Source organism: Bufo gargarizans, chromosome 6 (assembly GCF_014858855.1).
Source record: "Bufo gargarizans isolate SCDJY-AF-19 chromosome 6, ASM1485885v1, whole genome shotgun sequence".
NCBI lineage: Eukaryota > Metazoa > Chordata > Amphibia > Anura > Bufonidae > Bufo > Bufo gargarizans.
Genome location: NC_058085.1, coordinates 27,830,519 through 27,847,514, shown reverse-complemented (window position 1 = coordinate 27,847,514; position 16,996 = coordinate 27,830,519). Strand labels below are relative to the sequence as shown.

At 49.9% G+C, this 16,996-nt stretch overlaps 1 protein-coding gene across 1 annotated transcript; it reads left to right on the top strand.

The window, feature by feature from the left end:
• The first annotated feature begins 362 nt into the window (after nt 1–362).
• LOC122941907 (gastrula zinc finger protein XlCGF66.1-like) lies at nt 363–10,114 on the top strand. Its single transcript, XM_044299405.1, has 5 exons — nt 363–419; nt 549–728; nt 811–934; nt 3,712–3,861; nt 10,029–10,114. The coding sequence occupies exons 1-5, from the start codon at nt 363–365 to the stop codon at nt 10,112–10,114; spliced, it is 597 nt and encodes a 198-aa protein (XP_044155340.1).
• Nucleotides 10,115–16,996: the final 6,882 nt, after the last annotated feature.

Below are 16,996 nucleotides of genomic sequence, written 5' to 3'. Positions count from 1 at the left end.
ATCACCTGACCATTGAGGCCTATGATGGTCTATAGCGGTCTCGTGCTGTTCATACTGACATCACTAATGACGTCTTCTATTGGCTATAGGGTCATGTGAAGATGTGACATACCATGAAACTGCCTTGACCTCACACATGTTTCTATCCATATAAAAAGAGAGAACACAACATCTACACCATATTATTTCCTCCCATGTCTCCTCTTATCTTCAGTAATTGTATTTTACTTGGGATTTTGTAGGATTTTCCATTATCTATTCTTCTTTCCATTCAGGTTCCTACAATATAGGATCCGCTCAGTGGATATCTTCTATATAAGATCCTTCTCCTGATGGACCCTTCAAGGATGGACAGGGACAAGATGGCGGAGAGAATAATAAATCTCACCCTAGAGATCCTCTTCCGGCTTACTGGAGAGGTGAGAGATTCTGATGCTGTCACATTACATCATCTTATCTATGTTACTAACAGATGGACATGACTGGAGAGGTGAGGGACTCTGGACATATATGGAGTGATATTTATTACTGTGTCTCTCCATAACCAGGACTGCACAGTAGTGAAGAAGACCTCTAGTGAGTGCTGTCAGGACCCTGTGTCTGAAGGATGGGGAAGAACTCTGAGCCCAATCATGGGGCCTCCATCTCAGTCCCTGATCCATGAGGAAATCAATAGAGAGAAGATCCTAGAACTCACCAACAAGATGATTGAGCTGCTGACTGGCGAGGTGACACTGCTGGGAATGCTGGAACATTATATAATAACGCTATGAAGGGATCTAGGTGATGACTGTATCATTGTGTTGTCAGGTTCCTATAAGGTGTCAGGATGTCACCGTCTATTTCTCCATGGAGGAGTGGGAGTATGTAAAAGGACACAAAGATCTGTACAAGGACATCATGATGGTGGATCACCGGCCTCTCATATCACCAGGTAATAGACATGTGTTTCCCCATTTACTGCTGCAGTCCTGGGCTCTGGGCTTGCAGGCATTGTCTGTCCAGGGATCCACTCCGCAGTTTCCTTCCAGCCCTGAGCACAGCTGCTTACAGCTTGTTGTCTGTAGCACTTCATTTAAGGCCGGCGCATGTCAACTTCCTGTGATTTATGGGTTAGCTCATAAGACCTTGCTGACCAATCCTAGCCCTCCTGCACATATACAAGTGGCTCAGCCCCCTTCCCAGGTGCCTGAGCGTCAAGTTCCTTGTGTCCTGCAAAGGTTGCTGATATCTCTGCTCGTCTTCCTGTGTATCTGACCTGTGCTTGTGTTTCTGGACTCCGCTACCTGTTTGATCCCTGCCAGCTTGCCTTGATTCTCCTGTTGCCAATCGGTATTGCCTGACCTGTACCTGTTCTGCCTGCCCGGACCTATTGCTTGTTTGACTTCGCCTCTGCCTTATCCTTTCGTACTGCACTGTTGCTCATGGTTACGTCTTGGCCTGCTGACTACACCTCGACTTCTGGTACCTTAATCAGTTACCTCTTGGTCCGCCTGGACCAGCTGCCGCGTGTGACAATCCTTCTCAAGAGGTCGCGACTTGGTGTTCCTCTCAGGAAAGTCTATCCCCACCATTTTGGGTACTGTAAAGAAAAAGGGGCTCACTTAGTGGAGGTAGGACACATGGCACAGTGGGTTCACGCCCGCTGGTTCATGATAAGGTATAGGGGAAAGATCTGTACCTGTTCTGTGTTTAGAGCCTCACCTGGTTTTGGCTCAAAATCTGTGATAGAAATCACTGACCGAACACTGACGTGTGAGTGAGGCCTTATTCAGAGACAAGAGCAGCAAGACAGCATTGAAGTCAATGTAAAATTTAGGCAGATGATGGCATAAGACGTAAATGGAAGTGAATTACAGCCGTGGTAAAAAGCAGCGCTTTGTTATAAGTCCTGGACACCGTCCTTTATACCTCAGAGAACAAAGGAATAATTAATATTTTAATTCCAGTTTTCCGCAGTGTGTCACTGTACGTAGACTTCAATGTTTTACACACAGATTCCATCATCATTATATGTAACCATAGATCTACACAAGTTACACCGACAACTTCTAATAGGATATAATTTCCTTATCACAATCTCTTGTTACATAATTTATTCCTGGGGCCTTCCATTAATCCTCTCCAATTCAAGTACCAATCTCCATTTTTCTTTCCAAAGAGCCCCATGGTCCATAAAGCCAAGATAGGCTCTTAGATTTATCACCTGATTTATCACCGGTCCAACAGCAAGGATCGATCATGATCATGAACATGCAAATGGTTAGTTTTATTAGACAAATACATTTATCTCGGCCAAGGCTTCCACTTCTAGTGCAAATATTATCTGCTTTCTAAAGGTCACCATTCCATCATAACATTTGACTTAAAGGCCTCTTTTTTTTCTCAGCAAAAGAAGTTAGTACTAAAAGTACATCAGTATTCACTTCAAAATGGTGATTAACTCTTTAGCTAAGCTCCGTTTTGAGGTGTAAACACAAGGGGGGTCCTTTACTATTCTGAAATAAGCCTAAATTAGGCTTATTTCAAGGGGCAGATGTCGGTGCAATGGTTAGTAGCGCCGCTATCTGCAACTTCGCCCTGTTAATGCCAGGTCTACAATTGTGGGTGTGGCGTGGACGGCGAAAGGGATGGGCCTGTGCCTCTTCATAACTTCTGCGGAACCCCTCCAGCTTAGGACTTTAAGGCTGAGTTCACACGGGCGTTGCGGGAAAAGTTGCGGCTGCGTTGCGGGAACATGCGCGATTTTTCCGCACGAGTGCCAAACATTGTAATGCGTTTTGCACTCGCATGAGAAAAATCGCGCATGTTTGGTACCCAAACCCGAACTTCTTCACAGAAGTTCGGGCTTGGGATCGGTGTTCTGTAGATTGCTTTTATTTTCCCTTATAACATGGTTATAAGGGAAAATAAAAGCATTCTGAATACAGAATGCATAGTAAAATAGCGCTGGAGGGGATAAAATTTTTTAACTCACCTTAATTCACTCTTCTGTCTTCATCTTAGCTGTGTGCAGGAAAAGGACCTGTGGTGACGTCACTCCGGTCATCACATGATCCATCACCATGGTAAAAGATCATGTGACGGACCATGTGATGACCGTAGTGGTGTCACCACAGGTCCTTTTCCTGCACACAACTAAGATGAAGACAGAAGAGATGCCGGCTGCTCGAGCAAGTGGATTAAGGTGAGTTAAGTTATTTATTTATTTTAACCCCTCCAGCGCTATTTTACTATGCATTCTGTATTCAGAATGCTATTATTTTCCTTTATAACCATGTTATAAGGGAAAATAATAATGATCGGGTCTCCATCCCGATCGTCTCCTAGCAACCGTGCGTGAAAATCGCATTGCATCCGCGCTTGCTTCCGGATGCTTGCGATTTTCACGCAGCCCCATTCACTTCTATGGGGCCTGCGTTGCGTGGAAAACGCACAATATAGAGCATGCTGCGATTTTCACGCAACGCATAAGTGATGCGTGAAAATCACAGCTCATGTGCACAGCCCCATAGAAATGAATGGGTCCAGATTCAGTGCGGGTGCAATGCGTTCACCTCCCGCATTGCACCCGCGCGGAAATCTCGCCCATGTGAACTCAGCCTAAGACCTGCATTTAAAACACCAATCTTAATAAATGTGCCCCAAGATGTATACCTAAGACAAGATGGCTGACCATCCAATCTAATCCTGATTCTGAAACACCTACAGTTATGGAAGTGAGAACAACACCCGAGAGATGTCCCAGTCCACATCTTCCACAGGATAATTCAGAAGAACATCACTATGTCCCACAGGATGATCAGGTAGATGAATATGAGGACATCATGATGGAGGATCACCGGCCCCTCATACCACCAGGTAGTAGACATAACTAAATACACACCTCTCATTATCTGTATGTAAGGAATGAATTCAGTCACTGGATGTGTTTCCTACAGTTAAGGAAGAGATAAGAACACCAGAGAGATGTCCCAGTCCTCTTCTTCTACAGGATGGTTCAGAAGAACATCACAATGTCCCACAGGATGATCAGGTAGATAGAGATAAAGGTCTCATGAAATGTTCTTTCTGATCTGTAGAAGACTGTGAAGATCTTGTGTTCAGTCTTGTTTTATCCTTCAGTATTACATGATTTATCCTTGTATTAATGAGAAAGATGGAGATGGCAGGATTACAGCTGACCATAGACTGTGACGGTCACGTACACTACACACAGGGGGGAGGATAGTGACCACTGCGCTCCACCCTCACCCCTGGCCCTGCCTACTTGCCTCGCAAGTCCTAATGACAGTGGACAACTAGACGGCAGTCCCTAACTTAGGATAAGTGCTGGGAAGACAGACAAGACAAATAACGGAACGTGAACGGACCGGGTCAATACCTAGAGAGCTACGCAGTACTAAGGAATGAGCAGAGAATAGTCAGGAAAAGCCGAGGTCAAATACCAGGAGAGAAACGAAGTACAACAGGAGTCCGCAAAGAATTATCAGGTGGAAGCCGGGGTCAGGATACCAGGAGAGATGCGCAGTACAGGAAGAGCAGGCAAAGGATCGTCAGGGAACAGGATCAGGTAGTATTCAGTAGTCCAACAAATAGCCAGGAACCTAGAATTAACAGGCAACCTGTGGCCAGCAGGCTGCATGTATTTATAGTGGGGTTTGAGGGTAATGTGATGTGGCCAGCGTCACATGACCGACAGACAAGTCGAGCACCGAGTGATCAGCTCGGCGCTCAAGGCAGACCTAGGAGCAGGGAGCCTCCCAGCTAGCAAAGCCGCCCTGGGAACAAGACCAAACACAGATCCTCGCTCCCGAAGCTAAGCAGCAGGTCTGCATCTGATCGGAGACCGAGTGCGCCTTTGGCACCCCGTGACATAGACGTTACATGTTGTCTGGATCTTCTCACTAGAGACTTTTTAGATGGCCTTCTCTGTCAACTGCTGCAGATCTTTTGTGGTTCCACAAAGCCGGGACCATGCAGTACTACAAATGGTCAACCAAAGTTGTGCTCGGATTGTCAGCTTGAACAACATCGCAGATAAATTCATCATTATCTTCAAAGGCTTTGTAGTCTAGGCTGCAGTCTCCTGGTGTCTCCTTGATATTAGAATGGCAGTACCAAGATCATACCACAAATTCTATTCTAGCACATGTAGATGCAAGTCATCCTTCTTACTTGCATGGAGTACAATATAATATTCAGGGGCTTAGCTAAAGGCTCATGTGCCTTGGTGCAAGAGTTCAGCTTGGGACCCTTCCCTCAGTGCTTTGTGGCCAGGGGCAGGGAAGCACATAGCCTTTGAGCTGCCTGAGGCGAAAATTCAAACTGCATTCCCTGCCCCATGCCAAATTCTTGACCTTACCCCTTCCCTCCAGCCAGAGATGTAACTTGACCTGCATGAACTTTGTATATTACCGGTGTCTGCTTATGCACAAAATAGTGCCTGCGCTATATATTACAAATAGTACAGGTGCCATTTTGACCACATATAGCAGTCTAATTTTGAGTTTGATTTTAAAGTTGAGAATGTTATATATTTAGTTCTTATCTGGCAATAATGGCAGCCAAGCTAAACCCATAGGGGTCCAAAGAAGGGTTCACCAAGCTTTCGCTCTCCCTGCCACTGTCCCTGCCTCTTTCTTCGCAAATGTCCCTTTCTCAGCCTCAGATCTGCCCCCCAACTCCATCAGCCTCAAATCACCCTCCTATCGGACACCCCAGCCTATATCAGCCTCAGATAAGACCCTCCCCAGCCTTAGATCAGACCTCCCAACCTCAGATCAGACCCTTCCGAGCATCTGATCAGAACCTCATCAGAACCCCAGCCTCAGATCAGACCCCCAATAGGCCCTTCAGCCTCAGCACACAGCGTCAGGTCATAGTGCTCATCTACATGCACTACTTCCTGACACTACGTGTCAGAACACAGCGTGGGGCCGGAAGAAGACCAGGGAAGTTGAGTACAGCTAGCAATGCGCTGTTCTCACCTTCCTGTGCCTCCCGCATGCTAATGACTGCTTCCATTATGGAAGCGGTCATTAGCATTTTCACAATATGTTCTGTCCATGGGTCGGGGGCCACATGAAATGGTCCCACGGGCTGCATACGGCCCGTGGGCAAGAGGTTCCCCACCCCTGCCTTACAGCTACATCCCTGATAATATTGGAAGTTGATTATTGGAAAAGCTATATAGGATTATTTTTAGAGGTGGGACGACAAATCCATCGAATCCACGAATCCCTTGAATCTTGTTGGATTTGTGGACTCGAATCCCGACCTCATTTACTAAATTCGAATCCGACGAATCCATGACAGCGGGGACCGGTGCAGTCCTTGTATTCTAATGCAGCGGCTCCGCTCACTGTAGTATAATCTTTTGATCTAACCTGCATTGTTAAGATATTATAATCCATCTGTATTACTTACCTTACAACATTAAGTTCCGTAGCTGGGAGGAGACAGGACAGGCAGGCGGTGCGTCACTCACTATGTCACGTGCCTTCCCCTCCCACTTTATGAATGAAGCAGGTGGCACGGGAGCGTGACGTAGAGAGTGACGTGCCGCCCGCCAGTCCTCCCGGCCTGCCTCCTCCCTCCTCTCTGCTACGGAACTTAATGTTGTAATGTAAGTAATACAGATGGATTATTATATCTTAACAATGCAGGTTAGATCATAAGATTATACTACAGTGAGCGGGGCCGGTGCATTTTAATACAGGGACTGCACCGGTCTCCGCCGTCATTCCTAATCCAGATGTCGCCCCCCCAGCACCTGTATTGGGGGTCATTCACACTGCAGGGACACTGTTATGGGGGGGGGGGGGAGGATCTGTGGATGGCACATAGCATAAGATGTTATATATGTGTCATCCAGAGATCCCCCCCTTAACAGTGCCATCCAGAGATCCCCCCCCCCCATAACAGTGCCATCCAGAGATCCCCCCCCCCCATAACAGTGCCATCCAGAGATCCCCCCCCCCCATAACAGTGCCATCCAGAGATCCCCCCATAACGGTGCTATCCAGAGATCCCCATAACTGTGCTATCCAGAGATCCCCATAACGGTGCTATCCAGAGATCCCCCATAACGGTGCCACCCAGAGATCCCCCATAACGGTGCCACCCAGAGATCCCCCATAACGGTGCCACCCAGAGATCCCCCGTAACGGTGCCACCCAGAGATCCCCCGTAACGGTGCCACCCAGAGATCCCCCGTAACGGTGCCACCCAGAGATCCCCCGTAACGGTGCCACCCAGAGATCCCCCGTAACGGTGCCACCCAGAGATCCCCCGTAACGGTGCCACCCAGAGATCCCCCGTAACGGTGCCACCCAGAGATCCCCCGTAACGGTGCCACCCAGAGATCCCCCGTAACGGTGCCACCCAGAGATCCCCCGTAACGGTGCCACCCAGAGATCCCCCGTAACGGTGCCACCCAGAGATCCCCCGTAACGGTGCCACCCAGAGATCCCCCGTAACGGTGCCACCCAGAGATCCCCCGTAACGGTGCCACCCAGAGATCCCCCGTAACGGTGCCACCCAGAGATCCCCCGTAACGGTGCCACCCAGAGATCCCCCGTAACGGTGCCACCCAGAGATCCCCCGTAACGGTGCCACCCAGAGATCCCCCGTAACGGTGCCACCCAGAGATCCCCCGTAACGGTGCCACCCAGAGATCCCCCGTAACGGTGCCACCCAGAGATCCCCCGTAACGGTGCCACCCAGAGATCCCCCGTAACGGTGCCACCCAGAGATCCCCCGTAACGGTGCCACCCAGAGATCCCCCGTAACGGTGCCACCCAGAGACAGAGATCCCCCGTAACGGTGCCACCCAGAGATCCCCCGTAACGGTGCCACCCAGAGATCCCCCGTAACGGTGCCACCCAGAGATCCCCCGTAACGGTGCCACCCAGAGATCCCCCGTAACGGTGCCACCCAGAGATCCCCCGTAACGGTGCCACCCAGAGATCCCCCGTAACGGTGCCACCCAGAGATCCCCCGTAACGGTGCCACCCAGAGATCCCCCGTAACGGTGCCACCCAGAGATCCCCCGTAACGGTGCCACCCAGAGATCCCCCGTAACGGTGCCACCCAGAGATCCCCCGTAACGGTGCCACCCAGAGATCCCCCGTAACGGTGCCACCCAGAGATCCCCCGTAACGGTGCCACCCAGAGATCCCCCGTAACGGTGCCACCCAGAGATCCCCGTAACGGTGCCACCCAGAGATCCCCCGTAACGGTGCCACCCAGAGATCCCCCGTAACGGTGCCACCCAGAGATCCCCCGTAACGGTGCCACCCAGAGATCCCCCGTAACGGTGCCACCCAGAGATCCCCCGTAACGGTGCCACCCAGAGATCCCCGTAACGGTGCCACCCAGAGATCCCCCGTAACGGTGCCACCCAGAGATCCCCCGTAACGGTGCCACCCAGAGATCCCCCGTAACGGTGCCACCCAGAGATCCCCCGTAACGGTGCCACCCAGAGATCCCCCGTAACGGTGCCACCCAGAGATCCCCCGTAACGGTGCCACCCAGAGATCCCCCGTAACGGTGCCACCCACAGATCCTGAAATTACATGTGAACTGGGTATCTTAAAGCATAGCTTTTACTAAATCATTTAAAATAGGTATAGCACCAGTTGGTGAGAGACAACAAATATGCATACAACTCCACTAGTTAGTTATAAATCACATAGAGGTGAAATAAATGGGTGGATCTTACCACGTCTTGTGGGAGAATCCACATCCAGTGGAGAAAGGTCCTTGTGATGGATTACAGAAGGACACGGGTGACCACGGTGCTTGTGTCTGGCAGCATAGATTAATCTCCTAGTTATCCCTGGTAGTAGGTTCCCTAAAATAGGGCTAGGGGCTAATCTCATCACCTGCCTAACAGACACAGAGCAGCCGCCCCGACAGGGGCGACCCCATACGGAACATTTCCCTCTGTATGGGCCTAGTACTACACTTTACCCTGTTATCAAAGCCCTACATGTTATCAAACCACTCCATTAGTAGGGAGGGGAGGGTGACTTCCAGTGGCGGGGAATGACCGTTTTGGCAGCTTGAAGCATATATTTCAAGAGGGAGGCCTTGTAGGCTGGGATGGTGAGGTCAAAGGCGAAGAGCAAGAGGGATTCGGGGGTATTGGGAATGGGAATCCCTGTCACTTTGCGCACAATAGAATGCACCGAGTCCCAGAAAGGGCGCAGGACAGAGCATTGCCACCAGATATGAATCATGGTGCCCTCCTCTGATAAACATCTCCAGCATCTGTCCGGCACAGACGGAAACCACTTGTGGAGAAGAGCGGGCACTCTGTACCACCTGGAGAGGACCTTGTAGTTAGTTTCCTGCGCTTTCGTGGAGATCAGCGCCTTGTGAGTCAGAAGGAAGCTCTCTGCCATTGGGAGGGGGTGAGTTGGACACCTAAATCATGTTCCCACGCCGAACAAACGGGAGGAGGACTGGAGGAGTGTTGCTGAATGAGCAAGTTGTATATAGTGGAGATGTCCCTGAAAACTACTGATGGAGCCAGGCACATTTGCTCAAACTTAGTGAGGGCTCTGGATAGGTCATGAGTTCTGCGCAAGGTTGAATAAAAATGTTGAAGTTGGAGGTGCTCAAAGGTATGCCTGGGGCGAATGGCGGAGGGTTCTAACAACTGATCAAGGGGTTTCAGCGAGGACCAGTGTAAAACATGATAAAATCGAAGAGGGCGCGTGCTATTACCTGACAAGAAGGTACGCGAGGAGCGCCCCGGTGGAAAGTCAGGATGGCCCGTAATTGGGGTCAGGGGATCTTTAGTATCGATGAGCGAGTGGAGATTACGTACGGAGCCAAGTATTGCGAGGGTATGGTTAACCGTAAAAGAGTGGGTTGGGGCGGGATCGGTGAGGAGTCCCTAGCCATATGGACCCACGCCTTGGCAGAGTCTACTCTCAACAGGTCCAGTAGCCTGGCATACGCCGCGGAAAAGTAATACAATTTACAGTCCGGCAGACCTAACCCGCCCGTCTCCTTAGATCTGGTCAGTAGTTCATACCTTATCCGTGGTCTGCCCGGAGCCCATACAAACCGAGTGAAGAAGCGTTTCAGTTGCAACCAATAGGCTGCCGGTATACGGATAGGGACGGTCTGCAGAAGGTAGAGCAATTTCGGCTACAGGTTCATCTTAAGGATATTGACCCTGCCAAACCAGGAAAAGTCGCGGCGATGCCAAGACTCCAGATCCGCCTGGAACCGCCGGAGGAGCGGGGAGAAATTCAGCTGGAAGAGTTGAGAGATCCGCCGAAACTTTCATGCCTAGATATCTTTTACCTGAAGGCGGCCAGGCGAACGGGAATGAAGTATGGAGGGAGGGGAGGAGCTTTCGGGGCAAAGAGACGTTTAATGCTTCTGATTTTGATATATTTACTTTGAAGTTCGTCCAATTGCCGAAACGCGCGAGCTCGCGGAGTAGGGACGGGAGTGCGATACGCGGATTAGTTATGTATAATAGAAGATCATCCTCAAAGGTGGCGCACTTGTGTTCCGTCTTACCTATCTTGACTCCGGAGATATCCGGGTTCTCACGGATAGAAGCGAGAAGGCGCTCCATCACTATGACATATAGGAGAGGGGACAGCGGGCAGCCTTGGCGAGTGCCATTGCGGATGAGGAAGGGGTGGGAAAGCGTGCCGTTTATCTTAACGCGGGCGGATGGGTGCTAATATAAACTAAAGATTTTCCCCAGAAAATCCGGGCCAATCCCCAATCCCGAGAGGGTGGATCGGATCGCCTGCCAGGAGACACGGTTGAAAGCCTTTTCCGCGTCGAGGGACAAGATCATGAGGGGGGTATTGGCCATTTTTGCATGGTGGATTATATCTAGAGTCCTGAGGGTATTGTCGCGAGCTTCCCTCCCAGGGATAAAACCCACCTGGTCGGGGTGTATTAAGTGGGGTAGGAACACGTTCAGACGGTTAGCAAGAAGCTTGGCAAATAACTTTAGGTCCACGTTCAACAGGGAAATGGGCCGATAGCTGGGGCAGAGATGCGGGTCTTTGTCAGGCTTTGGAATGACCGTGATATGGGCCATGGTCGTTTGCGCCGGGAAGGGGCACCCAGCGGACACATTGTTAAAAACCTTTGACAGAAAAGGAGTGAGGGAGGCCGAAAGAGATTTGTAAAAACTGGCCGTGAATCCATCGGGACCAGGGCTCTTGCCACTTGGCATGGACTTAATCGCCTCCTGCAGCTCCATCTCTGTGAAAGGGGTGTCCAAACTGGCACTTTGTTCAGCTGACAGTTTGGGGCCACGAGGAGAAGAGCTGGAATACGGGTCATTCGTCACATCATGAGGGCCAGGGAGATTGTATACCTGGGAATAGAACGACTGAAAGGAGGAGGCTATTTCCTCATTTGTGTGTACCATACGGCCTGTGGAATCTTTAACGGCCTAAACGTGGGAGGCAACAATATGACCCCTGAGAGCTCTCGCAAGCAGGCGTCCGCTTTTATTACCATACTCATAGAATTTGCTACGGCAGGTCAGGACCATCCGTTTGTAAGACGCTTCCAGAAGGCGACGCGCGTCCATGCGTGCGTTCTGTAGGTCGCCAAGGACAGATTGAGAAAGGGCTCGCTTGTGAAGGAGCTCTAAGGAAGCAACCTTCTGTAGGGCATTCTTCAGGGAGATGGCCTTTTCTTTTTTAAGGCGGGAGCCATGTTTAATGAGAGTCCCACGGAGGACACATTTTAAGGCATAGGAAGGGGGGTTTCGGTCTGAGGAGTGATCGGAAAGGAAGTTGGACACAGTGGTGAGGAGATCAGCGGCACATACTGTGTCCAGCAAAAGGGACTCATTTAAACGCCAGGTCCATTCAGTCCTGGCCAGGGAGGGGAGCACTAGAGAGCAAAAAACTGGGGCGTGGTCGGACCATAGGATATTGCCAATGGACGTAGAGACCAACCAGGAAAGGGCGGGTTGCTGGACTAGGACGTAATCTATCCTGCTATACGAGGAGTGGGGGCTGAAAAAAAAGGTAAAGTCTTTATCTGCCGGATGGTGAATACGCCACGGATCGCACATTTGTAACTGGTACAATGCCCTTTTAACCCGTTTAATGGCAGCGTAGGAAAGGGAAGCTTTACCTGCGGAGTTGTCAAGCGTGGGGTCAAGGGTAAGATTGAGATCGCCGCAGAGTACTAGGGTGCCCCAGATCAAGGGCATGACTTTATCCATTAAATCCACGATTAAGGGGACCTGGTGGCTATTAGGAGCATAGACATTGAGGATTGTAAATTCCCGACCACCAATGAGGAGTGTGGGGATCAGATAACGCGCCCCAGGGTCGGCTACGCATCCCAGCACCTGGAGCACCAAAGATTTGTGGATCGCTATGGCAACCCCTTTTGGGTTTATTCTCAGAGTTGTTCGCGAGGTGCCAGGACGTGTAGTGTCTGTGGCGCATAGCAAGGGCCTTACCTTCCTTAAAGTGAGTTTCCTGGAAGCACACAATCTGCGCCCTTTGACGGTGGAAGTGATAAAGGATCTGGGATCTCTTCTCGGGCGTGTTGAGGCCCTTGGCGTTGAGTGACGCGATCTTGAGCGACGTCATGTCTAGAGCAAAGGGAGAAGACACAAGGGACAAAAAGGGGGGGCAGACGAACACGGTAAGGGAAGAGCGAGAAGGAGGAGAGAGAGAAACGAGAAAAAAAAATAAGAAAAACAAGTAGATAACTACCCGGATCAAACAGATCCAAAGAGACAATCGCTGGGGAGTAATCAGCCCCCAGAGGGTGTCTCAAACTACTTGGGGAAAGTGACAACCAGGAAAGAGCGGGCCTACTGCAGGCCCTGGCAGACAGCAGAACACAGATGTGACAATAGCCATGCCTACTGCCAAGGGGACACTAAACAAAAAGAAAACAGCAACAAGGCATCTCAATAGTATCGGAGCAGAGGTCTCAAGCGAAACCACAGGTCCGGCTTCAGGAAACAAAGTCTGCGGCAACTTGAGATCTGCCAGCCCGGGTTGAAGAGCGACGCCGTCCCCGTCCAGAGGGGTTTGGTAAAGCTGTCATCGGCAATCTGGCAGAAGCTGACAGGAGCGAGCTGGTCGGACCTTGCCGGGTCGGTGTATGTTGTAGCACAGAGGCCCAACTCGACCATTGGGAGATCCAGAAGGCGCAGGAACTCAGTAAGGTCCGTGGGTTTGCGGAGCGTCACGGCTTGGCCTTTGAGACCCACATAGAGAGCAAAGGGATAGCCCCATCGGTAGGGGATGCCTCGTTCCCTGAGAAGATCAAGGAGGGGTCGCAGGGCAGCTCTCTGGCCGAGGGTGTGACGGGAGAGATCTTGAAGAAGCTGGAGGGGAGCTCCATCAAATGACAAAGGCGAGGACTTTCTGGCCCTGTTCAAGATCTGTTCTTTGATCACATAGAAGTGGATTCTGCAAATGACATCCCTCGGGTTGGAGCCATCCGGACCAGGGGGTCTAAGGGCCCTATGTGCCCGATCAATCTCGACGTGGGAGCCTGGCGATCGACCAAGGAGTCTATTAAACAGTCCAGTGATGGTACTTAAAAGGTCAGGCGCCTTAACAGATTCCGGCAGGCCGCGTATCCGTATGTTTTTACGGCGGTTACGGTTTTCAATGTCGTCCAAATGCTGATGTAGGGAATATAGCTGGGTCTCATGGGAAGGGCTGAGACCGTAGTCACCAGCGACGTGTGGTCTTGGGGCGACAGAGTCAATCCTGGAGTCCAGGACGGCCATTTCAGAGCAGACTTGTGAGAATTTGCGCTTGCACTCCTGCAATATGTTAGTGGCAAAACTGGACAAGTCCGCCTTGGTGGGAAGAGAACAGATGAGAGTGCGCAGATCGGCCATCGTTGGCGGCCTGGTGTCATCATTAAACAGGTCGGCTGAGGCAGATGGGGCCCTTGAACAGGGAGAAAGATGTGTAAGGCCCGGCTTTTTGGGAGAAACCCCTGACGAGGGCTGATGGTGCCCATCCCAGGAAGATCCAGTGGACCAGTGCGGGGAGGCAACCAGGGAGGGCCCAGGGGAGCGTGATGGAGGCCGGAAGGGGTCCTGAGCAGCATGAGGATCCTCAGCGAGGTGGGGCTCCGCAGGAGGGGGCTGCGCACCAACCGAAGAGGTCAAGGGGTCCCCCAGGGGACTAGGGGTGGTCGGCCGGTTATATGGCCAGAAGGGGGAGGCAAGGGGCCTCAGTGAGCCTGTCAGCTGGGAGGGAGATTTCCCAGCATCACATCCCCCATTGAGGAAGACCAGTGGGGGGGCCCCTGTGACTGACCTGCTGAACGGGTATCATCGGTGCTGCGCCTGCGGCAGGAGCTAATCCAGGCTTGATAGAGGTGCGCTCTAGAGGGCCCGATGGCGGCGGGGAGTGAGGCGGCATGGAGGCCGGAGAGGCCCGATCCGGAGCATACTGGTCGGCCGCGTCAGGTGAGGAGAAGAGCTGAGGGGGCACCGAGGAGGAGTGGTGCCGAAAGAGCTGTGGTCACTTGGGCTGCCGGGCGGTGAGCAGGTGAGCGCGCGGCCTGAGCGCCGGCGCCATGTTGCGATCCGGCATGTGGGCCGGGTAGGCCGGAGCCCGGAGGAGAGACGTGCCGGGCGAAGAGCTGGGGCAGATCTCCTTGAGATGCAGCAAGGACGGGCTCTACCCTTTTTGAGTGTCTTCCCCATCTTGAGAGGCTGGATTGAAGCAGATTCTGCCAGGGGTGCAGAGGAGCTCACAGAGCGCGCGTCCTCACTCGTTCATGGCTGGCCACGCCCCCCCCCGCCCTCGAATGCGTGTTTTAATTGGTGATACCGATATTGACTCATTAAATCTATATTTATTCCTGGGCATAATTCATTTAGTGCTCTTATTTCCCATTCTTAACTAACTGTGATACGTAAATAATGCCATGTTTTTCTCAATACTTATAATCAGTGATTAATTGAAATTCTATAATATCACTATTATACTAAATATATTATATTCTGGGACATTAAAGCCCCGTTCCAAGTATTCTGTTATGTTGTTTCTGCCTGACTTTATCCACTGCACTTGGGAGGCTAAATAATATCCCTGAAAAAAAGGGACTGATAACCTTCCATCCTCTTCCGCTGACCAAAGATATTTTTGGTTTAGTTTTACCCTTTTTCTTCCCCAGATTGTCATTCAGCAGCCGTTCCAGATGGGTGAAGAAGCGGTCCTCTATCCAAACTAGACAGGCTGCCAAAATATACAAAATCTAGGGAAGTAAGACCATCTTTATTAGTGCAATTTTGGGTTCTCCAAAAAGATCAGAATGTCATCTGCATACATACTTATCTTATCAGAGGTCCCCTTCATACCAAATCCGCTGATATCCCTCATCCGATCTAATTTTCAAGGCCAGTGGGTCTATAAATAAGGCAAACAATAAAGGTGAAAGGGCACATCCCTGTCTTGTTCCTCTTGTGAGGCGGTGACGGGAGTCATCTATTAGGGGAGATATGTGTCACCCAGAATGTTGCAGGAAGCATTCTAAAGCGGCTTGCTCACCAGGAATGTGCCACCAAGGTGCCCGGCCTTGGTGGAGTAAAAGCCCTAGTCTAGGTGTCCACTAAGTTAGCTGGTGGACACAGAAAATAGATAGTTATCTGTATAAAATAATGTAACACCGCGCGCTATATTGCAATTAATGCCACAAAGCTACACAAAGCGCCTTCCTACTTATCACGTAGTAGCCGATCGCTACAAACATATGTCTATGTCTTGGTCCTACCTTCACTTAGACGTGTCTGCTGCGGTACAGTGTTCTGTGATGGTCCACGTTTCTATTCTGGATCTGGTGCAGAACAGGAGGAATGGATCCAGGGGAGGATGGCTGTAGCATTGGCTTTTAATATTTAGGTATTAGGAAATTCGCCCCGGCTGGTGGCAGAATATACCCGTTACCTGTTGAATTGAACACTCACGTCTGAGCTGGTGACGTCACCGCGGGTGAGCTACGGGTAGCAGTGGAAGTCAATCCTACGCGTTTCAAGTGCAACGGCACTCTTCGTCAGGGAATATTACAGCCACTGCCTTAGTTCTAGTCATTTATAGTCCATGCTGTCCATCCTTCTCTCCCTTCTGTTTCCGTAATTACTATTCAAAACCAAATAGTTCAATCTCTGAGTTTAAGCCCTTTGGCAACATTGTATCTAGCTTAAATATCCATTCTGTTTCTTTTTTTGATTGCTTCTTTATATAGTCTCCACCCCGGGCATCCAGTTCTACCTTTTCTATGCCCAGGAAAGACATACCTTCTAATTGTCCTCCATGTTGCTCCGTAAAGTGTCTAGATAAGGGATGTCCTATAGATTTTTTCTTTATATTATTCATATGTTCACTGATACGTTTTTTTAATTTTCTTTTAGTACGTCCAATGTATAACTTATTACAGGGGCATTTGATGGCATAAATTACCCCTTCTGTATTACAGGAGATATGGCCACTTATCTTCTGTTCAAAACTGCCCTCATGGTTTTTTATATGTTGTATTTTAACTGTATTCTTTGCTGTATTTCTGCATGGGGCACATCTTTTACAAGGAAAAAATCCTTGTGGGAGATTTCCTTTTGCATACGTCTTTTTCCCCAATATTCCTGCACCTTTACTAGTAGAAGCGATCTTACTACCTATATTGGTTGCCTTTTTATATATGAAGACTGGTCTTGCTGGTATAAGGTTACCTACAATTTTGTCTTCTTTCAATATATCCCAATATTTGCTTACGATTTTTTTGAGTATATAGGTTTGTGCGTTATATGGGATTATAATTGGTGGTATTTTGTCTTTCATTTCTATTTCCTTCTGTTTTTCATCTTCATTTTTATTTGTTATTAATTTTTCTCTTTCTATCATTTTTATTTCTTTTATCTGAGCTTCTACTATATCCACATTATATCCCTTTGCTGTAAACTTTTTTCCTAGAATTTCTGCCTCTTTCTCATATTCTTTAGTTTCAG

Excerpts from the sequence above, each read along its gene's own strand:
- LOC122941907 (XM_044299405.1), top strand. The coding sequence starts at position 363 with ATGGCGGAGAGAATAATAAATCTCACCCTAGAGATCCTCTTCCGGCTT. Across the intron at positions 729-810 it reads TTGAGCTGCTGACTGGCGAG|GTTCCTATAAGGTGTCAGGA; the intron begins GTGACACTGCTG and ends TTGTGTTGTCAG. Across the intron at positions 935-3,711 it reads CCGGCCTCTCATATCACCAG|TTATGGAAGTGAGAACAACA; the intron begins GTAATAGACATG and ends AAACACCTACAG.